At 47.8% G+C, this 23,262-nt stretch overlaps 3 protein-coding genes across 3 annotated transcripts; 1 reads left to right on the forward strand and 2 right to left on the reverse strand.

The window, feature by feature from the left end:
- Positions 1–2,329: 2,329 nt before the first annotated feature.
- LOC120677414 lies at positions 2,330–4,036 on the reverse strand. Its single transcript, XM_039958572.1, has 2 exons — positions 3,053–4,036; positions 2,330–2,961 (listed from the first exon to the last, which is right to left on the reverse strand). Exon 2 carries the CDS (start codon positions 2,939–2,941, stop codon positions 2,552–2,554), a length of 390 nt encoding a protein of 129 aa, XP_039814506.1. The 5' UTR covers positions 2,942–2,961; positions 3,053–4,036; the 3' UTR covers positions 2,330–2,551.
- A 2,523-nt stretch (positions 4,037–6,559) lies between these two features.
- LOC120677415 lies at positions 6,560–10,794 on the reverse strand. Its single transcript, XM_039958573.1, has 4 exons — positions 9,700–10,794; positions 9,466–9,597; positions 8,923–9,335; positions 6,560–7,837 (listed from the first exon to the last, which is right to left on the reverse strand). The coding sequence occupies exons 1-3, from the start codon at positions 10,084–10,086 to the stop codon at positions 8,958–8,960; spliced, it is 897 nt and encodes a 298-aa protein (XP_039814507.1). The 5' UTR covers positions 10,087–10,794; the 3' UTR covers positions 6,560–7,837; positions 8,923–8,957.
- A 1,530-nt stretch (positions 10,795–12,324) lies between these two features.
- On the forward strand, positions 12,325–13,594 carry LOC120677892. Its single transcript, XM_039959085.1, has 3 exons — positions 12,325–13,003; positions 13,076–13,332; positions 13,412–13,594. The coding sequence occupies exons 1-3, from the start codon at positions 12,325–12,327 to the stop codon at positions 13,592–13,594; spliced, it is 1,119 nt and encodes a 372-aa protein (XP_039815019.1).
- The last annotated feature ends 9,668 nt before the right edge of the window (positions 13,595–23,262 follow it).

A 23,262-nucleotide genomic window follows, 5' to 3' on the forward strand; every position in this document is an offset into this window, starting at 1 on the left:
GCAATCAGCCAAGCAAAAGGTTGTTGCTCTGTCCTCATGTGAGGCAGAGTACATCGCGGCGGCTGTCGCCGCATGCCAGGGCATCTGGCTTGCTCGCCTCCTCGGCGACCTCGTCGGGCAGGAGACTGCAGTGCCGGAGATCATGGTGGACAACATGTCCGCCATTGCCCACACCAAGAACCCGGTGTTCCATGACCGTTCGAAGCACATCGACGTGCGCTACCACTACATCAGGGAGTCCTCACCAAGGCGCTCGGGCGCGTCCGCTTTCAGGCCCGCAAACAGCCTTAAGACGATGGTTCCAGAAAATATAGCATGGGCGATGCATTTTTTTCTCACACACCAAACCAGCAACAGCCACCAGCCAGCCATCAGTAATTTTCTCTCATAACAAACCAGCACTAGCCACCAGCCGCATCCAGCAGAATAGAATGATGAGCCCATCTACAGCCTACCCGAGGCTCTGTTTGGGTCACGGTGGCACGTCGAAGCTGTCAGTTTCCCTGTGTGGCTTTGGCTGCATGTCTGTACCGGTTCAGCCATACAAGAACTCGTCGTTTGATTCAGAATAGTGTCTTAACTAGAAAGGCTCGCGGCATTGCCGCGGTGGGCCCGTATTCGGCGCCATAGTATTATAGTTGATGTGGACTTTAATTTTTGAATAGAATAATTGTTGTATGTAGGTAGAATTTTTTTTTAAGTAACGTACATAAGATGAATCCGTTGTTTAAGGAGTTTGCTTGTGACGAGCCCACACCACCGACGCTGGAGTTTGCATGTGTATAATTTTTATGTGATTATATTTGCTATTATAGAATAATTTAGATGGATTATATTAGGTTGAGTGCAAATGATAGCATGTATTTGCAAGCGACGTGTAAAGTAACATATAAATTGAATGTTGTTGCATATATCTAGTTGCGTAAGAAATATAGTACATTAATTAGTTTATAGTAGCGGCAGATGGCAAACCCATATGTTACTATGGGTCATTTTTTTAAGTACTTTTTCAGTTCAGTGTTGATAAATTATGTTAGGTTAATATCATGCCTATGTTGTCTAACAGTATAAGCTTATAGAAATTTACGCATTATAGAAATCTTTTAATCTATTGGCATGTAGCTTTTGTTTTGTTTGTTTTCATAAACAACCGTCTATACTTTAAGTAGCTGGCAGCAATATTGCGAAACATGGGCATGGGTGCATATGGCAAGAATAAAAATCAAAAGAGCCTCGGGGCCTCATGTCATGGGAAGGTTCGGAGTTTACGTGTCCTTTGTTTGTCCACATGTTTGTCCAGGGGAAGGAGCTATCATGGGTCCAGACAGGCTTTTTTTTTTACCCACGGCGCCCTCCCACCCTCGCGCACACACACACACTCTCTCTCCCGGCCTTCCTCCCTCCGTTCGCAACCTCCTCGTCACCCCCGCCGCCCGCACTGCCGCAGTTCCTGCCGGCCGTGCCGCCGCAGCTCCGGCCGTCCGCGGCTCCCTCTCTCTCTCTCTCTCTCTCTCTCTCTCTCGCTCCCTCCCTCCCTCCCTTTCTCGCTCTCCTTCTCCCATGGCGGATCCAGCAGCGGCCTCCCCTCCGCAGCGCCTCACCTTCGCGGCGGAATCCCCGAGCGGCGCCTCGGCGGTGGTGGACCCAGGGCGGCGGCGCGCCTCGGAGACGAAAGAGGAGCTGGTCTCTCGGCGAAGCGGGGGCCCCGCACGCGCCTCCTCCTGCCGGCGACTATGGGCGGCGAGGCCCTCCCCTAATCCCTCGGATCCCCGCGCGGGTGGCCATGGCAACGGCGGAGCGCTGCCCCGGGTGCGAAGGCCGGCGAGGGCGATGTTGCGCGGGAGTTGCGTGGGCGCGGGCGCGGCTCGGGCGGCGGAGCGCGTCGCGGAGGCCGGCGCGGCGCCGAGCAGCAGCTCCATTCGATCTTGATACTGGGATCTGCGACGTGGATCTGCGGCGGCTGCGGGCCTTCCCCTCCTCTCTCCCCCTTCTCCTGCGGACGGAGCTCGAGCGGTGGGCGGCGGCGCAGCGCTGCTCTGCGTCGGAGTGCTGCACTGCTGCTCTGCGTCGGAGCGCTGCGCTGCGCAGGCGGAGCACTGCCCTGCGCCGCGTGGCATGGGGGGCGGTGGCGGCGTCCAGCGGCGGTGGTGGCCTGGAGTAACGGTGGTGGCGTCTAGCGCCGGGGGAGGAATGGCCATTCGATGGCCCGATCCGACGGCCGCTGCTTTTCCGGGCGACGTGGCACGCTATGCTTCCAGAGAATGGCCCGGAGCGGGACGCATTTTCGCGTTTTAGAGATTACACGGCCAGCCAGAGCAAAGGAGCAGACTGAAAACTACAGTAGCACAACTTCATTCCCTTTTATTTAGGATCTCAAATAGTATTGATTGAGCTTGAGCAAGCCCAGGTGACATGGAACTGGAAGACATTCTCCAACAAGGCTAGCGCACAGTGCATCAATCGAGCATTCCGATACAGCGACAGCGAGGAGATACAGCAATTCAGGAGGTATCAATCGAGCAGCAGTGCATCCATCCAAGAACTGAACCAGCTACTGGCCGAGAATTCCGACACTGATCAGGGAGAGCCCGACAAGGAGCAGAGCAGACATGCCGAGGCAGAGCACCGGGCCTGCCTGGCCGGAGACCGCGGCGACCGCGCAGGAAGCCATTACGAACCCCGCGACGGTGAGATGGCGGCGCAGGAAGTATGCTAGCGCACGTGCACCGGTGAAGACCGCCGGGACGACGGGTGCCGCTGGTGCTGGGTCACTGGCCATCCGGACGCCGACGGCGACGAGGTTGGCGCCGGCGAGAACGCCCGTGAAGCTGAGGATTAAGCCGAAGCCGCCGCCGCCGCCGCCGGAGCTTATGCCCACGCTGGCGGAAATCAGCATGATTGTGAGTCCGGCGGCCCTCGCCGTGCTCCCCGGAGTGGTCATCGCCGCAGTCCCCTGTTTCGCTGGGGTAGAACCAAAAGGAACAAACAATTCAGTGGGAAAATAGTGGTGCAGCGACATGGCCGGCGATGGGCGCAACAGCAAGAACATTACGCTCGATGCAGTGATCCTGGGCAGCAAAGAGCTAGCTCGATGCCGACGCTGCCGGCCTTGACGACGCCCTTCCCGTGGCTGCTCCGCGCCGTTGCAGCTAGCTGGTTCCGAGGCTGTCGCCTCTACTTATACAGGCGCGCGGGCCCACCTGGCAGCGAGCCGGGCCGGGATCTCCGATCCCCCGCGGCGGTGTCGGGCCTCGCGAGCGATATGTGGGGCCACGCGTTGACGTGGGCCCCACCGGTCAGCGAGACGTCGCGCGTGGGAGTGGTGGTTTGGTTGGCAGCTGCTGTCGGCGGATGCCGTCGGCGGATCGCCGTCCGTCAACCCGGCGCTCGCCCCGGTTGTTGGAACTTTGATCCGTCGCGGCGGGTCGCCATCCGTCAACCCGGCGCTCGCCCCGGTTGTTTGATCCGTCGCGCGGATGCCAATCAATCAACCCATCAATCTCTGCTAGTTCAAACTCGAACAGAAGGAGAGCGCAGGGGAAGCGAGAGGAAGAGATGGGGCGCAGATTGAATCAAACCTTTAGGTACTTGATCGGATGGAGCGGCGGCGGCGTCACAGATCTGCGACGGGCGTCGTGCGACGGGCCGGCGAGTGTGGGCGCGATGGCCAGCGAAACGGCGGGGCGGAGGTCACGGAGCGGATGGCGGCGTGATGCGGTCAGCGAACGGCGGGATGGAGTGGATGGCGGGCGCGGAGGTACTTGATGGACGGAGCGGCGGCGGCGTCACAGATCTGCGCCGGGCGACGTGCGATGGGCCGGCGAGTGTGGGCGCGATGGCCAGCGAACGGCGGGGCTGAGGTCACGGAGCGGATGGCGGCGTGATGCGGCCAGCGAACGGCGGGATGGAGTGGACGGCGGCGCGGAGCGGATTGAGCGAGCGATGGGCTAGCGATTGCGCGATTGTAGGGAAGGACGCGGGATTATCGGCGGGACGGAGCGGACGCGGGCGGGCGGGGGCGTGTTGAAATTAACCCTCAATCGATCACCATTATGTACATAGCTTTAGTTAGTTGGCTCCTTTACTAATTTTAGCTATTAGCTGCACGTTCGGGTGCATGCTACGTGAGCCTGACGCACGCTGCGTTCGTGCGGGGCGCATCCGGGTCCTAGGGACGTGGTGCGGAGGCTGCGGGATGGCGCGGTCAATTAGCGACGTGCTCACCGCACGTTCCGGGAGATTAACTCCCACGTTTGCTTCGTCGTTTCTTTAAATTCCTAGTCAATACAACAGAAAACGCTGCAGCATTCTGCAGCACCAAAACACCCTTGTCCAACTGTGTTCTTGCGTGCGTCTCCTGGAGTTCACCGGTGATCCAAATCCCAGTTAACTCCGACATTTGGTACCAGAGCGGTTACGTTCTCGGCGACCATGTCGGCCTCGTCTGCGCCGGTGATCGGCGGGCGCTCGCCATCCCCGCCACCGCGCCGCCGAGCCTCGCCATCTCCAGCGCCGCGCCGCGGACGTCATCGCGGCGAAGTCATCATCGAGCGCATCAAGGAAGGCGGCGGCGGCTCCGTGCAGTACCCCATGCTCACGCGCACCAACTACCAGGAATGGGTGTTGTTGATGTGCGTGAACATGCAGGCGCAGGGCATATGGCACGCCGTCGAGCCGGAGGAAGATGACGTCATCGAGTACCGCGAGGATCGCCTCGCGCTTGCCGCCATCCTGCGCGCCGTCCCCGCCGACATGCTCGGCTCCCTCGCGCGCAAACGTACTGTGCGCTCGGCGTGGGAGGCGGTGAAGACTGTCCGCGTCGGCGTCCAGCGCGTCCGCGACGCCAACGCCAAGCAGCTCTTGAAGGAGTTCAACGACATCGCCTTCAAGGCCGGCAAGAGCGTCGACGACTTCTCCCTGCGCATCGTCGGGCTCGCCAACCAAGTGCGCATCCTCGGCTGGAACCTCACCGACGCTGAGGTCGTGACGAAGATGCTCGAGGTCGTTCTTGACCACATGTCGTAGGTCGCCATCGCCTTCGAAACCCTCCTCGACGTCGACACCATGAGCATTGAGGAGGTGGTGGGGCGACTATGTCAAGTGGAGGAACACAGGAAGAAGGCGGCCTCGCCGGCGACATCTCCGGCGGACCCAACCTACGACAAGCAGGGTAGGCTACTTCTCAGTGAGGAGGAATGGCTTGCAAGGCTCAAGATTCGCGGGGACGACAGGGGCAGCGGCTCCAACACCGGCGGCAAGAAGCCCGACAAGAACCGACGCGGTCGCGGCGGCGGCAACGCCGGCGGCGGCGGAGGGGCGACGCGGGACCCTAACAAGCCGCCGAGCACCCCCTGCTTCAAGTGCGGTAAAGTTGGGCATTGGTCTCGCTATTGCCCCAACAAGCCCAAGAAGGAGCAGGCCAATCTGGCCCAAGGTGAGGAGGACGAGCCCAACTTACTAATGGCCCATGCCTCTGTTGTCGCTGCGGCCGGCCACTCTACCTCTCCGCCGCCGCCGCCGTCACGCCGCCGCATCGACCTCAACGAGGAGCGCGTCTTCGCCCAGCTTGGCCCTCACACATATCCGAATCCCCACCGATGGGTTCTGGATACTGGGGCCACAAACCACATGACCGGGGAGAGGAGCGTCTTCTCCGAGCTTGACGTCAATGTCCATGGAACCATCCATTTCGGTGACGAATCTGTGGTGGCTATCGAGGGCTGCGGCTCCGTCGTCTTCAGTTGCAAGAATGGAGAGCACCGCGCCCTCACTGGCGTCTACTTCATCCCGAGGCTGCAGGCGAACATCATCAGCCTCGGTCAACTGGAGGAGGCCGGCTGCCGCATCGTCCTCGACGCCGGCGTCCTCAGCATCCACGAACCCGGGGGGAAACTGTTGACGTGGGTGAAGCGCTCACCCACGCGCCTCTACTTGCTGGAGCTCAACATCGGGCGTCCGGTGTGCCTCTCCGCCCGGAGCACCGAGACGGCCTGGCGCTGGCACTCCCGATATGGCCACGTCAGCTTCCAGTCGCTGCGCTGGCATGGTGGCGAGGCGGGGCTCGGAGAGACATCGGCTCAGACCTCGGAGCTTGGGCCGAGGGGCGAGGAGCAAGGCGTGAGGCGGATGCTGAATGGAGCGGGGTATGTATTTTTGCCTTCCGGGATACCGAGAATGGATAGTGGGATACCTCGTGGAGTCGTTTACATAGACTGTTGGATCCAGTTTTTATAGATTTTTCTATTTGTTTACCTAACCAAGTGCATTTACATAAGCTCTTGGAGTTGCTCTTAAGAAATGTAGGAGAATAAAAAGAAAATGCAAGTTAAAACAGTAAACATTCATCATGAGTCACTACTGTTTGATCCATACCAAGCAGGTTACAGTTTACGTTGAACCGATAGGATTTAAAGCACTAACCCATATTCAAACTCATAAACTAAAGTTGTGCAAACAAGCAACTTATATTTTTCCCGGCGGCGAGCAGAGCGTTCATCAGTGTTCCACTTCTCATCCGATTACTTGTCGATGCACGATCCAGTAAAGTACAACCATCTTGTCCTCTGTAAATATATCCGGCAAGTACTTTACTCATGGAGACAATTACAGGTATTCAGCCAAACGATTACAAGTACACTACTCATGGCTAACTTGGATCTGGTAGTTTTGAAAAATAAATCCTTGAAATTTGGGCCAGAATTGAACTGGCTCCCTAAACCTTTTTTTCCAAACAAATCCACTCTGACACTGTCAAATCGAAACAACCCCCACAATGGCATAACCGACGACAAAATTACACATAAGCTGAGTGTAAACCTCGACGCTTGAGCACGCAGCTCAACTGTGGACGTCGGGCAGCACGGTCACCACCAGTGGGTACGCCGACCCGTCCTTGTGCAGGCCCGTGGCCAGCCCCACGACGCCTTCTCATCTGTGTGTTTAGCAGCCTGAATGAATATGCTTTGGGCCGCTGATCTCACCTTTAAGCCATCAATCGGGTCCATACTTGTTCAACAATTTGCTCACCCTTTGCATCCGCAGTTCTTCACTACTTCTACCAAATCTGATCTTTTTCTCTGCTTTTGCAGCAAGCGGTTTCAAAGCCAAACATTCTCTCTTTGCCTATGTGTAGTTCTTCAGTCTTCACTGCTACAAATCTGATCCTTCTCTGTGTCTGTCTCTGCCTCTGCCTCCTGCAGGACGATTTCTAAGACGAACGCCAGCATCATATCAGATCACGGATTCAAGGTAGCTGCACATGTCAGCTGGGCTTGCACACCATGGTCATGTATTGATATGTGATACAATTTGCAGATAAATTGAGCTGAACCAAGATAAATTGGCCTGCTTATAGGCTTTGCAATTTAATATTAGGAAACTCCTAATACGCTACGCAATCATGATCCAAAATGCAGGTTAGGAAATGTAGGAGAATAAAAAAAATGCAAGTTAGAACAGTAAACATTCATCATACTGCTTGATCCATACCAAGCAGGTTACAGTTTTCATTGAACCGATAGGGTTTAAAGCACTAACCCATATTCAAACTCATAAACTAAAATTGTGCAAACAAGCAACTTATACTTTTCCCACTACGGATCATTATGTAGTTATTCCCCGTAATATTAAAACACGAGTCCTATCATGGCCACAGGATATGAGACAAAAACACAAACACAATTTATAAATAGAGTGCATTAATGACATAACTTAAATCCGTAGTGAACTATCCAAAAGACGTACATATTGGGTCTATCAGAATTCAAAATTGCACTTGGTTGTCAACATAGCAGCACAGTAGTCCTTTCCGCCTAGCAACATCAATATGTCCATGCACCTGCAAGTCAAATAATTTTGCAATCAGGCTTTTCTTCAGTACCATACATAGCGCGGAATAAGGGGTGAAATGGTAGAACTGTGAGTGTCCAAACAACACAATTTGCTTACTACAGCTACATACACAAATAGCACTGTTGAGAGGAATTTCTTAATTCGGTGGTAAAGAATGCCATAGACCTCCTTATCATGGAGGAATTTTGGAGAATGCCATATTTCTTAACGACTTAAAGATAAAGTCTCGCTAAAACCCCATGTGGCAAGAAAACTATAAAAATAACAATGTTGATGCCTGGCTACAACGGAACCAATATTCAGAAGCTCATCCCGTGCTTACTGCCATTAGACTAGGGAGTTCTTTAATGTTTCAAAACAAAAACAAAATTAAAGTAGGCCTCTTCTGCATAGCACTGGATCGAAGATTCTTTGAAGCTAGGTATTTGTCGCTCCACAAATCCATGGATCTTGATTTGCAATTACGTTTATAATATTTGTATAAATTATTCTGTTTCCATTTTAATGAACTTTAAAAATTCAAACCACAATAATTTCACATACAAACTTTAAAATGTACCATGCATCTGAGATCTAGAGCTGTACCAACCAGGCCTTATATCCATTTTTTCATTATAATCCATATCTTTCTTATAGTTTCTTATAGCTTGTTCATATCCATTTAGGTAAAAAAATGTAGTGCATATCAAACCTGCTCTTGCGTAAAGTACATGAACATCTTCAACATATAAAACAATATTCTGACAGCTGTAAACTAGTGGCAAAAAACTTCAAAACAGAAACCTAAATTCAAATGAAATTGAGATTGCATTGATGCCAAAATGAGGTACAAAAAATAAGAATAATGTAGCTTATAGTGGAATGAGTACCACAGTAACAAGACCACCGTAGTCTAGTTTTGTCCACGAGAAGTGAGGAGGGGCACACAGCCATATCAAACAAAAAGAGTAAAAAAAACTATAGTAAATCAATGTATTTCAACTTCTGGCAAAACAGGTATCCCAGGCTTGCAACAAAAATGGCGAAAATAAGAAATTTCATGTGTATACTAAATATGCACTTGATACTTACCAATGCATAAGACTAATAAACAGCTTCAAAGGAATTCATATTTCCTCATCACGGCATCTACAAAATGATCTATCAAAGGGATCATCTTTAGTCAAATCACAGATGTGCTTCATGTGTACCAAACTAGATGCCCCATAATCAGCTTGAAAATCAAGTGTAACACCCCGTGAAGCTCTGGAATAAAGTTGTAGCCTCTGATGTTGTTTTTGAATCCATTTTGCGTCACATTTGTCACGACGGGATACAAACTTTATACATTCTAGCACTCGAGCATTTAATACGAAGAACTTGATGAAGTTCAAATCTGTCAAGTCTCCTTGATAGTTAATAAATTCCACCATCTTGAGATGTAGATCAAGGCACTCAAGTGAAACATATCGCCGTACATTCTTGAAGTTTCCTTGTTTGATTGCCTGACAAAAAGAAAAGTGAGTTGAAAGAAACAAGATATAACCATATTTTCATAAAGAGGGCCGATTGCATGGTACAATAGAACAAAATGAATGTTTACTTACTGAATTTAACAAAGAAAAAAACACTAACCACGATGTATAGCTTCTCCATGCACGGAAAGCATTTTAAGAAGTCAACAACAACATCCAGATTAGGAGCGGTGCTAAGGGCTAAAATCTTCATAGCACGCATCACATTGGACAAACTAACAGGCACCAGTTTCTGAAATAGACATGGTGAATAAAATGTATAAGCGAGGAGGGTGAAGAAATATCATATCAAGAATTAGAAATGCCTGCAGTATATGTGCATGCAGCTACGTACCTGGAAAACCATGGTTCCAAGCTCAAGTGTGGAGATCTTATCGCTTAGATAGCCCAATGTTTTCAGTTTCGGAGCCTGAATAACCCGAATAACAAATCCTTCGTGCCGTATAATTCGTGGGGTAAGCCTTTCTAGGAGTGGGGCATTCTCGATAATTACTTCCTCCAGCTTTCCCTCTACAGAGAAATAAGTATCTTGCACACCAAGGCTCTGAAGGCTCAAGGAGCAGATCCGGAGACGACGACAGCCTCTAGTGTCATCCAGCACAAAGCTCTCCAAGACAGGGCATTGTGAAAGAAGACAATGGATAGTGCTATCCGCGATGTCGACAGTGGATAGGGCGAGCTCCTTGAGGTGTGGGAAATTGAGCATGCAAGCAGTCTCCATGGGAAACTGAAGTCTGTCACACACTGACCGAATGCTGAGAACTCGGAGAGTATGAGATAGACGGAGTACAGACCGTGGAACTGGATGATTTTGAGAGCAATTATTATTATAGAACAGTTCAAACTCCTGGAGGATTTCGAACCTGGGGGATCCGAGTCATAGCTCCAACTGAGGGAGAATCGACGGACAGGGCCCTTGTGGGTTAGCAGATGGTGGCCACAGCCTTTCCCACTGTACCGCCATTGACCCTGGCCTCGAGATTGAGAGGTGCAGAGCGCCAGAGAGGGCGCCACTGCAACGAGAGCATCTGTGTGCGGGCAGCATCTTTGCCAGGGAGGATGGTGATGATGCCGATGAGGATATCATCCGGGAGACGGCTTATCAGGTCTTCTCCTCCTCGAGGTGCCAGTTCTGGGTTGCTGGACTCTTCATCCAGCCTCCGCTTCTTGGCCCTTGTCACCGCACCCATCTGCTTACCACCTCCGGCCTCTTTGCCAATCAACAAAATTCCGGTACCCAAATCTCGAATCTTTCTGCAGAACTAATTTGGATCAGGCGGAGAAGCTAACCAAGAACCCCTTCTTCTTTGTTGAAGTCATTGCAGACACCAAGAACCCCCTTACTCATATCAAATGCAGTGCAGGCACTAAACCCCTGGTTTGGAAATGCAAGAATGTCAAATGGGGCAAACTAGAGGGGAAAAAAATCTCTCAATTCACATGTGGAATTCGAAATAGTTAGGAGCAAACGGCAAAGATGCATGGGGGCAAACCTTTACGTTCACCCAGAGACCTTGGCTTACCACGGTTTGGGGTTAGGGTTAGGGTTAGGGTTAGGGTTGGGGGGTTTGGGGTTGGGAGCTTACCTCAGTGCCCGGTTGTAGAGGGAGATCCGGGACGGCTCGCCGGCCGGCGGTGGAGGCGGGAGATACGGCGGCGGAGCGGCGGCGGCGCCAGCGAGGGCGCCGCCGGAGCCAGGACCCCCGGTGGGCGGTGGAGGCGGCGGGGGCAAATGGCTCAAATGGGTTAACGATGGGCGGTGATGGAGGGCGGCGGAGGCAGCCGGAGCCGGAGGGAGAGGCGCTGGCGGCGGGGGCGAGGTCAGGCGGCGGGGAGTGGGTGGCTGCGCGGCAGCGCGGGGAAGAAACAGAGGAAGAAGAAAGAAAGAAACGAAACGGTGATGGACAGATAATGAAAATGTCAATCACTGCTCAAAAAAAAATTGAAAATGTCAATAAAAAAAATGTACGTATGTGATACCTGAGGAGCCCCTTCTTTTTTGCGAATACAGCCTGAGGAAAGATAGTCATTTTGTGTTTTTTTTTCTCCAAAAATCTGACCGACTCTACCCTTCATCAAGGAAAAAAAAATTTCGAACGGTAAATTCGGTTTACCGGAAAATTTACACCGGTGGTGTCCGAGAAACGAATTTCGGTGTGATTTCGCATTTACCGGTTTTAAATTTGAAAAATTCAAAAAAAATTATATAAAATAGGATAAAAATCTGATAAAAAACTAGACATTTTTATGAGCATTTTGGACTAATATTTGTTTTGAAATGTAACCTCATATGTTGTGTAAAAAAAAGAAACTGAGCTTTTAATGTTGAAGCATTCACATTATCCATTCGCACGGCCCTAGCAGCCGTCCGTCCTCCCCATTTCTCCTCCTCCAGTCCTCCTACACCCGAGCTGCTCCCTCCTTGTCTCCCGGCGATTTCCGACCGGATCCCACCGGTTTCCGCGCTCGTGGAGGCGATTTCCGACCGGTAGAAGCGATTTCCGGGCGAGCGCGGGCGCCGGTACCGCTGCCGGCCGCTCCCGCCATTTCCCGAGCGGAAATCGGCGTGTTTCGGCCGGATTTCGTCGCCGGTCGCGCGTAGCTTCCGCCTGCTTCGGTTTGTGCGGTTTCCCGGACGTTCCGGCTGGTAAACCTTTGATTCCGACCGGTTTTTTCTCCCTCCCGACCGGATCCGGCTGCTGTGGGTAAGGCTTTTTTTGTTTGAATTTTTTTATGGTAGCAAGTAGTGTAATATAAGTATTAGTAGAAGTATACAATGTTTTTATGGATTAGAAAACGAGAATGTGCATGTATTTGTTATTCATGTTTTGTTATGTATGTGTATGAGTACAAATGTGAAAATTAATATGCATGTTTATGACAAATTGAGAATGTGCATGTATTTTTGGTATGTGAATATGCAGGTGTATGTGTATGAATGTTGCACCGTTGCAGGTAAATGGTTGACCCTGTTTGGGAGCATGGAGAAAAAAGGGGATCAGGTTTCAAGTGCAAGTATTGTGGCACATCAAAGAGCGGTGGAGGGGCAACCCGGTTCAAGGACCACTTGGCACATAGAGGTCATGATGTTATTGATTGCCCTTCGGTTCCCCCCACGGTGAAGAACTTTTTCATTAGCGAGTTGGACAAGATAAAGGCGAAGAAGTATGAAAGACAGCAAGATAGGCGTAGGAGAGATGCTGCAGCTCGAAGTACTCAATATGTTGACTTGGAAGGTGAGGAAGAAGAAGAAGAGCAGGATGATGAGTTGCAGCAAGCTTTGAGACATTCACGGGAAGAGTATGAGTTTAGGCAAAGGGCTGGTCCAAGGTATGAGAGGGGTGGTGGTTCTGGATCAGGCCAGGCACGGGATCCAGGTGGTGGCTCTAGACAAATTGGGAGGTTGTTTTCTAGGAGTCGGTCACATATCCCCGAGCGGGCAAGGGACTATAACCTTGCTACTGCTTCCGGACCGAGGCAGCAGAGGATTGATACGGGGCCTTGGACGTCTAAGGGGAGGACTGCGAGAGAGTTGCTGGGTAGGGCGTGGTCAAAGGCTTGCCACTCCGTTGGTATTCCTGGACGGAAGGTAGATGACCCTTACTTTAGGGCGGCCATCATAGAGACACAGAAACAAGGTAAATAATCATTTATTATTGCATGCCAATTTGTATTCTACATCCCGGATCATATGTGATTATTGCATGCAGGTACTGGGGTCACGATCCCAACTGGGAGGGACATTGATGGAAAATATCTTTCAGAGAACGTGGAGGAGATAAAGAAGGAGATCAACAAGTGGAAGCAAGAGTTCCCTGAGTATGGTGCCACTATCATATGTGATTCATGGACCGGTATTTCTCGCAATAGCGTAATCAACTTCTTGGTATATTGCAATGGAATGATGTACTTCTGGAAGTCTATTGATGTAACTGGAAAAATACAAGATCATCAGCTCATACTTAAGGTAACCATTTGTATTTTTCTAATGGATCATGACATTTGTAAGAATTTGTAGTTTTCTAATGGATTTCAACAACTTGCAGGAGATAACAATTGTTCTGAACGATATAGGGCCAGAAGATGTGATTCAGATAGTCACTGATAATTGCAGCAACTTTAAGAAGGCTTGCAAGCTGTTGGCAGAGGAGTACCCTCACATTGTGTGGCAGCCATGCCTTGCCCACACGATCAACCTCATTATCAAAGATATTGGAAAAATGGGATGATCACAAGGCCATGATTCAGAGTGCCCAATATATTTGTCAATGGTTATACAATTCTAATAGTGTGCACTCCATGTTTAAGAGTGCCACTGGTGGGGAGCTAGTTAAATGGAATGCAACAAGATTTGGCACTAACTATATGTTTCTGGAGAGTTTTATGAAGAAGAAAGATCAATTTATGATATGGATGATGTCAACTGAATATAGATCATCACGCCACTACAAGACTGAAGCAGGCAAGTATGCATTCGAATGCATGACCTCTGTTCAGTGGTGGGCAAACATGCAGTATGTTATTAATGATGTGGAGCCTCTCTATTCTTTTTTGCGATTTGCTGATCAAGACAAGACTCCAACTTTGGGTGAAGTTATTATGGAGTACGGCAGCCTCAAGCGTACATATCATACCCGGTTCCATTCAAATATGGCAAGGTGTGACAGGATCATGGAAATTGTTGACAGAAGGTTGGCTAGTGTGTTCGAAGGTACATATGCGCACACTGCTTGTGCCGTACACCCATATGCTTGTTATGCGTTTGGAATATCAGAAAATGTCTTTGGAGACCTTCGGAAAGGGCTGGAGAGACTTTTTGACATCGACAGAGCAGCACGTGCACTACAAGAGTATGAGCTCTTTCATCGAAAACTTGGAGAATTCTCATCTGACCTTGCTGCGAGGATGGCAAAAGATAGAGGCACTTCTCCAGCTAGTTGGTGGGCTATGTTTGGTTCAGAAACACCATATCTTCAGATAGCAGCTAAGCGACTACTCTCTCAATGCGCATCATCAAGTGGATGTGAAAGGAATTGGAGTTCCTTTGCTTTTATTCATACAAAGCTTCGCAACAGGTTAAGCAGCATGAAGCTCCATAATTTGGTATATGTGCACTACAACCTTCGGCTGCGTATTCAGCGTGCAACAGCTACGGTTGAGGCAAGTGAATTCGATCCTGCTACTAGCTTCATGGATCTCTCATTGTATCGGCAGACCAGGCCAATTGAAGAATGGATGCAGCATGGTAGATCAAATAGAGCACCAACCTTAGATGAAGATTCTGATTTTGCCGACCCTCCTGTGCCTGCTCAGATCTTGACTGACCTCGCACGTAGGGTGGGTGAGCCAGTAAATGTTGATGATTGGGCCAGAGAGAATATTGGTGACACCCACCTGGGGAAAAGAAAGACCAAAATTCCTCCAAATCAGTCTAAACGAAAAAAACAAAGAAAGGGTGACGTTGAGGAGGAAAGCATTGGCACTGACGATACCACACCAGAGCCTAGTGATGATGGACATGGTGGTAGTGGTGGTGATGATGATGATGACGACGACGACGACGATGATGATGATAGCAATGAGGGTGGTGATGACAATGACGATGATGATGGGGATGATCGTGGTGGTGCTTCTACTAGTGGTGCTGTTACTGGTGCTATGAGATTTACGGGAGAGACTGTCTTCACCTATGCCACACAAGATCAAGATCATGGAGCACCCAGCTCTCAACGTCGCACAAGAAGCAATACTCGTCCATTAGGCCCGTACGACGGTGAGGATGATGGTAGCTCTACCTCTGTCAGTTCCACCTACAGCTACCCGTCGGCACCCTCCTTAGTGTGGCCACCACAACCACATCCGATGGCTGTCCCTCCGCGTCCTCTATATGGAAATCCTCACATGTACTATCAGGAATATCCCCCAGAGCAAGATCCCTCCGAATGAGTACCTAAGTATGTAGGTAACACATCTTATTTTCTCACTTGCATTCATTTCTTTTACATCTTCTCACCCATTTTATTTATTCCTTTTTATAGGATTCGACGTTACAATGGGAGTCATCAACAATTTCCGGTCGGTCGTAAGGTTTTCCTATGCGAAAACACCGAAATAAAAATTTTAGAGTATATTTTGTGTTAACTATTTGAGATTTGTATTATTTGAACCTATATTTTATTTGAACCTATAAATTGTGTTAACAAGTTGAACCTATATTTTATTGCATTTGGATTGTGGTTTGTATTGATATACATATGTTTCACGTCAATTCTATTAATATTTGCTTTGTAAGAAAATCATTATGCATATTGAACTATTATATATAAGAATTAGATATAATTCTCTGAAAATATTACACTTCTCTTAACACAATTTGTTGTTTTCTACCGTGGTCAACATTTTTCGGTAATTATGCAGCGAATTCCACCGAAATTACAACGAAAACCGGTCGAAAAATACGAAATTCGGTGGTTTCAAATTTGAATTGGTTTACCGACCGGTAAATCCGGTAAACCGGCGGTTTTCGGTATTTTTCCGTTACCGGTGAGGTCCGGTAAATGGCTTACCGCCGGTAAGTTTTTCCTTGCCCTTCATTTATTTTGCATGCGCATGGGAACGAGGCACCGCTGCTCCGCTCAATTTAATTCACGTCGCTTGGTGCTTCCCTTGGTTGGCCCCTGTGGTTTACATCGCCCATAGAAATATTTTACAGGAGGTTGCCGATAAGCGGGTTTATCGTCAGTTTTATCAGAAATTTTTTAGTTTATCGAATTGTTTTTCGTTAATAATTTAAGAAAAAAAAAATGGCTCAATTTCTTTTAAAAGTTGCACAAGTATCTCCAAACTATTTGATATAGAAAAATACAACTAATAATAATATATATGAGACAATATAACACTTTCATATGGATCAACCAGCAAACTGCATGCGAATTCAACTGGAAAATATAATCTCGGTGATAAAAGAGATTTTTACCAGACCCTACCGATAAATGGGATTATCGGGTTTCTCGATTTTTTATCAGCGATAAATTATTCCCTATGCAACATGTGCTAGCTATTTGGGGTTTAAATGGAGAGAGAAAACAAGGGCAGTGCAGTGGCAGCGCGGGTGCGCGTGGTGTGCCAAAAAAAAATCTATAAAACCTATAAAGTTAGTCTCCATTAGAGGTTTCTCTTAACATGCAAGTTGTCCATCTCAACAATACACTATCGCATGCAATTAAAATCCACTGCACCAGCATTTTATTATCCACATCAATATATCATGCAATCTACAAGACTATGCCGTAGTGCCGTTGTCGACTCCGTGCTACACGAATATGGCCTACATGCCACCGACGACCTCGACAACAAGAGAAAATTCGCGATTGGGGCAGGGGCACCTCTCTCTTTTCTCTCAAACAGCCACATCGTTAACCATCAATCAGATCAATTTCGCGCACATCTTTTATCCATCAAATTTATTATACTTTTTTGTCATAGTTTAGCGAAAAGCATCTTCAAATCCGGCAGCAACGCGTGGGGAATCACCTAGTTAATATCGAGCCAGCTATTCGCCAACAACTCCTATGGTGATAAGGGCGAGCGCAACACTGCTGGAGAAAGGCACATCAGTGCCGGTCACAGGACGGCTTAGTGCCGGTCCCTGTGGCCGGCACTAAATGCCCGGCACTAACATGACAGACATTAGTGCCGACTACTCTGACCGGCACTAACGTGCTTATGTTAGTGGCGGCCCGAAATACTAGCCGGCACTAACGTGCCCGACACCGCCCGGCGCCTGGAAGCAAGGTTAGTGCCGGCTGGTATAACTGGCCGGCACTAAACATTTTTTTCTTCTTTATGTTTTCTTTTCTTTTTTGTTTTTATACATATGGCTATGCGTATTTCTACCGTATGTGACTACGTAGTCGTAATCTTTGCATTGCACAGTAATATTAGGACCGCATATCACACTAATATTATATATATATTCGTCATGTAACACTTCAGAGTTCAAAAGTACTTGAGATATTACAAATTATTAAGCATCGACTATAGTAATGTATCAGCTTCCTTGTCGTCGGATCTTCTTTGGCGACGCTTGTACGGAGATCGCCATGAAATTCGCCTTTAGGATTTATGACTTCATCGAGCCAGAATCCGCATATAGCTTCTTGAATTGCCCTGACCGAGCCATTTCAATGAGTTCTTCTTTCATCCACCAACACTGTCACATTTTTCGATAAAAACAAGAGAATAAAAAATAATGAGCAGATGTGATTGTGCTCACGTACATTGAATGCCTCCACTGTCATTTGCCCTTTTTCACTTGCAAAAGAGTTGATCCGCTCGCATACGTAGTATCCACATAAGTTGTTTTCTTGGTCCTGTCTCCAACACTATGGACAAATATGGGTTACGATATAGAATTTTTCTGTTGTTTATTGCGAATGACATTAGTAGCGAGAGTATATTCATACCGGAAAATCAGTGAACCAACAAAGAGGCTTGATTTCAACAATGGGCAAGCCTATGTGTTTGCGGAGGTAGCGACTCTATGCAATATTTACCACCTCGATGAGATCTTGGTACTTTGATTTATCTTGCCTTAACGAGTCATACACCAAGACTTTGTGCTCCTCAATTTGAATACAAAGCAATATCCAATGAAAGCTGTGCATATACATACGCACAACCAATTAATGTTGATTATAATAGTTATTAAATAATATTATTAATACGAAGGGATTGAAAAAAAGAGGCTAACGAAGAACGACTCACTGATGGTTGTATGGCAAGAGAATGAAGGGACACATGCTATTCTTACGCAACCCCCGTATATAACATTGACTATGTCTTCGGGCTTTTGTGCTACTGATTGCTCGTGGATAACATCGGGGTCGAATAACCCGACGTTATGGAAGTTCTTCTTTCGGCAAATTTGAATTTTTGACCTACAGAACACAAGAAAAGCGGGGATCAGTCAACACACAAGGCTAAAATAATGAAACGACAGACAATACTTACATGCACCATACACTGATGAGGGACTTGTGAAGGGCATCTTGATGGTATAAATCGTAAAGTGCTGCAAACTCGATATATACATCATCTGCCCCCTGCCAGAAATGCTCATCTTTAATCCGAGCTGGGAACATCTCTAATTCATTAGCTTTAGATTGCACACCATACCATTTGTGTAACTCGGCCATTCTCGTTGGTAGGAATGGTAGCAACTCTGGCCATATCAAATGTTCACCAAGTACAAACTTTTTCTTGCCGTGGGCATTCTGTAGGGCCTCCCCAAGCAATTGAGCCCTTGTTAGATCAGTTTGCAATATCATCCCAGCCATGGTCAACGGATCTCTTGATTCATCGGGACATTCTTCACGCGGCACTATCAACGGAGGGATCGATTGTTTGGACTGCTCTCCGAGCTGGGGAACGGTCTTTGCATTAATTCGCCGATTCTTGGGGTTGCTGTAGCACTTTCTGATCTACTGATCATAATCCGGCTCCCTTTCTTTCTCCTTAGTGGGATCTTTAATGAAATGTTTAATGAAGTGTGCCTTTGCAACCGGATCTATTTCTGGCTTCTTGTTTGCAGCCTCCCTCAGCAGCTTGCGCTTCAGCAAGAAGGTTTGAAACGATTCTTCTGCCTCTTCCTCTTCTGGAGCCTTCGCTTTCTTCTTTCTTTGCTGCTTATGAGATGGCTGGACCGAAGGTAACGTGTATGCCTTCTGTCACTGACTCTGATTCTGTTGTGCGGCTGGTGATGATGCCGGAATTGGCTCGCTTTGTGCAGCTGGTGATGGCGGATCCATGCTGGGGTCCCGTGCAGGCGGTGGAGAAGGTGGGCCAACACTAGGATTCCTGTCAGCTGGCGTTGGTGATCTTTGCCTTAAGCACCGAGCGGAATCTATGGCTGCTTGCACCAATCTTAAGTCGCGCTTTGGCCACGCGATCCATGTGTGTATGGCATGTTGTAGTTCTGTTTCTTTAGGACCTATAGGGATCGGGAGGTCCATGTCTTCCCAGCGTTCTTCAGTAATTCGGTTAACAAAGACTCTGGCGAATCCTTCAGGAATCGGCTGGCAATGTATTGTCCCGCCTTCTTCTTGGACTTCAGCATAACCCTCAACACAAACTTTGAGCTTTTTCCCATAAAGAACCAGAAGCTCACATTGGGTCCTAACGGTGATGTCGTCAATGGGGTCCCTCGGCCTGTCGGCACCCAAATTAGGGTGCTCCGTGGAAGCAACACTGCTACGACGCTGAGAGGGGGGCTGATCTCCACATTGGCAGCTGGTTGGTCCGAACGTTGCCCAACAGTTGCCTCAAGTGACATTATATGGTTTTCTAGGCTACAGATCTTCTCTGCCACTACTGCCTTGCTTCTGCATCGGCTTCGGTAGGTTTCGAGATCTCCGGAAAAGCCATATTTCCATGGAACTACGCCCACGCCTCGGGTCCGTCCATTGTGTTTCGCATTTCCAAGAGCGTAAGTCAGCTTGTCATTCTCTCTGTTGGGCTGGAAGGTTCCTTCTTCCGTACGCCTCATTGCGTCGTCGAGTCTTTGGGCAGCCTCTCTTAGTACGTCACTAGTCACAAACATTCCAGTGTCGGGGTCTAGTGTGCCTCCATGAGCATAGAAGTAATACCTTGCTCGTTTGGGCCAACTCAAGGTCTGCGGTATGATTCCTTTTGCAATTAAATTATTTTCCATCTTTTTCCATTTCGGAATAGTAACCTTATAACCTCCAGGCCCAAATCTATGGAAGTTTGTCATTTTGCTAGCATTCATTTTGTCTTGAATCGAGGCTGCCATGGTGTCAGCACTGTGCTTGTAATTCACGAATTCATTCCACCACTCTCATTGCTTTTTCCAGACTTTATCAAAATCTGGTGTGAGGCCCTTGTTGACAAAGTTTGCCACCAATTTTTTCTTGAACGAGCCGAACTGAATTGCCATCTTCTTAAATGCACATCCCTTTACTTTGTCAGCTTTGCCTGGGGGAAAGTTAAAGTGCAACGACACCTCTTTCCATAACAAATCTTTCTCTGAATCTGGCACAATATTTTCAGGTCGATCAGAGACTTTATTTCTCTTCCAAAGCTTGTACTTTATGGGGACACTTTCCCTAACAAGATATCCCAATTAATTTACAAATGTCGTCTTAATTTGACCAGGGGCTAGTGGCTCGCCGGTTGCTTCGTCGATCTCCGTGATGGTCGTACATCCTACCATCTTCCTCTTGGAGCCACGTTTCCGTTTAGGCTTTGTCGATCCTGATGCCTGAAAGAATCGCAAATTTATCAAGCGGATTGCTAGCAACTAGTGGACGTCGCGGCAGGTATGCGTAACCTGCATAACCCGCAAGCAAGGGTTCCAGATCGAAAATTATCATGATATTAGATAACTTATTGACTGAAACATTCATGAGAATTTTTAGCTGGATCATGACTGCTTACACAAGGACTGAAATCATCAACAAAGCTAGCAACATAACACAAATAGTTCGCAACTGGGCCGCATGTGTCACAAACAAGAATTTTCTAATCACATATAAGAACCCGCCCCGCCTGCAATCTGAATAAATTCTAATCACATATATATTGACAAAACATTTATCCTGCCTGAAAGAATCACTAAACTTTTATACCTCGGCTTCCTCGACATTTTCTTCTTCCTCCCCACTAATATCTTGCTCCTCGTCGCCATGATAATGCAAGTTTAAAAATTGGTTGACATCGTTCTCGTCCTCATCAAACTCTGGAGCAATGTACCCAGTACTACCACGAATGAGCTCGTGCATTAACTCTTCTTGGTTGTCCGTAGGATCCATTTCCACTACCTGAAACAATAAAAAAAATGTGCGTGCGGCACCAATAATCAATAAACATAAGCAAATATTGCAAGTAGCTGAAACAGCAAAAATTTCCCTACCTGCGAAGCAGCACTTAGATTCACACTCCACTTCTCCAACCTCTCACCTCTGCGAGCACCCTATCAAGGGCTTTATGCTGCAAACATTAGAATCATGAACAAAAATTTAAAACTTGCAAGAAAAAGTCGTTCAGCAAACAGGTCTAGGATTTTAAGTACAAAGAAAAGCATAATATTATCCAAAATTAAGTATGGACTGCCATAGGAGTTCTTTTAGCCATAGCAATCCAATTTCTGACCATAAAAGACCAGCTGACCACACTTTTAAATTGGAAACTGCATAGTTAGCATAGTTTTTTTATAGCCATGGCAATCCATTTTCTCACCATAAAAGGCCAGTGAAGGGCATAAGAGGTGTAAGGGCATCAATCAAGCAAACTGCCTTTTTCTGAGTTCAAAAGTGGTGCTAGCACCAACTTGTGGTGATCAAACACAACTCTACAGCAGAAAAAGGAACCTTTGGCGTTGCCTGTAATTTTCATATAGAAGACCATACTAAAAGGGTAAGGTCATAATTGCTATTATTTATTTGATCCTAGGTTAGGTGCCCAAATGTGACAGAAGGATGATTTGTTAATAAAAAATAATGCTCAAGAACACTACCATATCTTCAGTAGACTTAGGTTAGGTTTTTTTTAAGGCTTTATTAATGGAAAATATTAAAACAAGAATTACAATGTCATCTTCAATCTACACTGCTAAAATCACATCACAGTGTTAGCTGTCCATTTATTATATCAAACAATATGAAACCGAACTGAATTGGATACGTTGAATTAAGTATTTCATATGGCATAATCAATGAAACCGAACTGAATTAACTACAGGTAATATAACAATGAAACTCAATGGGCATAATCATTTCATTTTCATATATGCATGAAAAGTGCTTGCAAATTCAGTGATTAATATATGGAACTGAATTGTCTTAGCATTATGGACTAAATTCATGTTTAGCAAAGGGAATGGCAACAAACATATAAATACATGTGCTTGTGCTTCTTAGTAGCACCGTTTCTTTTTAGTTGCCTTGCTGTGCTACTGACCTAAAGATCATATGATAAGCTAATGAAGACAATGCTGAGTTTCTTGTTTGAACCTTGGTGGGAATTTGGGATTATGATCCCTAGCAATTATAGGAAAATTCAGATGAAGCTAAGAAGAGGACGCTTCATAAGTTTGCTAATGGCTAGCTTTGATTGCCCAGAAATGAATAGACATAGTGTCCAGGTGAATGCCGCTCATTATTGTTCAAAACCCAGACATAATTCTATCCCTGCCCACTAACCCAGACATTATCGCTCAAAACATAACTGAGCATCCAATAATTCTATCCCTGCCCAAAAACACAATCTATCATCTTCCTCCAGAAATCCGGACGAGGCGCCGGAGGACGTCGTGCCGGCGCGGCGGTCGGAGCAGGGGGCGAGGGCGGCGCGGCCGGCACGGCGTGCCGGGCCGGGGAGGTCGACGGCGAACTGCGGCGGCGCACGTGGGCGAGGGCCGGCCGGGGATCCACGCACGGCCGGGGGCGGGGGCGGCGCGGTGGCGCATGAGCGCGGGAGAGCGAGCAGGGGGCGCGGGCGGGGCAACGTCTATCTAAATTTTGTGATTTGGGGGAGAGAAGGAAAGGGCTTTGTTGGGGGCAGTGATAGGTTAGTGCCGGCTGGACTTACCAGCCGGCACTAACGTGCCCCTATGACATCAGCGAGACAAGTTAGTGCCGGCTGGTAAGTCCAGCCGGCACTAACGAGCGCACGTTAGTGCCGGCTAGGATTACCAGCCGCCACTAACTTGTCCAAACTGGCGGGAAAGAAAATTTGGCCGCGCCAATTCTCTTTTACATAAAATTTTTAATATTAGTAAATGTATTCATAATTGGCATAATAAATAGATTAATAATTTGAAAATTGATATCATAATTTTTTAAGGATATTGTTAATTATATTAACACAATAATAATAG

The sequence above is a fragment of the Panicum virgatum genome, chromosome 6N (genome assembly GCF_016808335.1).
Source record: "Panicum virgatum strain AP13 chromosome 6N, P.virgatum_v5, whole genome shotgun sequence".
Classification (NCBI taxonomy): Eukaryota; Viridiplantae; Streptophyta; class Magnoliopsida; order Poales; family Poaceae; genus Panicum; species Panicum virgatum.

Coding starts and splice junctions, on each gene's coding strand:
- LOC120677414 (XM_039958572.1), bottom strand. CDS start 2,941: ATGACCACTCCGGGGAGCACGGCGAGGGCCGCCGGACTCACAATCATG.
- LOC120677892 (XM_039959085.1), top strand. CDS start 12,325: ATGGTTGACCCTGTTTGGGAGCATGGAGAAAAAAGGGGATCAGGTTTC. Junction 13,004..13,075: donor CATAGAGACACAGAAACAAG/GTAAATAATCAT, acceptor TATTGCATGCAG/GTACTGGGGTCACGATCCCA. Junction 13,333..13,411: donor ATCATCAGCTCATACTTAAG/GTAACCATTTGT, acceptor AACAACTTGCAG/GAGATAACAATTGTTCTGAA.
- LOC120677415 (XM_039958573.1), bottom strand. CDS start 10,086: ATGGAGACTGCTTGCATGCTCAATTTCCCACACCTCAAGGAGCTCGCC. Junction 9,598..9,699: donor TTGGAACCATGGTTTTCCAG/GTACGTAGCTGC, acceptor TGTCTATTTCAG/AAACTGGTGCCTGTTAGTTT. Junction 9,336..9,465: donor TGGAGAAGCTATACATCGTG/GTTAGTGTTTTT, acceptor TCTTTTTGTCAG/GCAATCAAACAAGGAAACTT.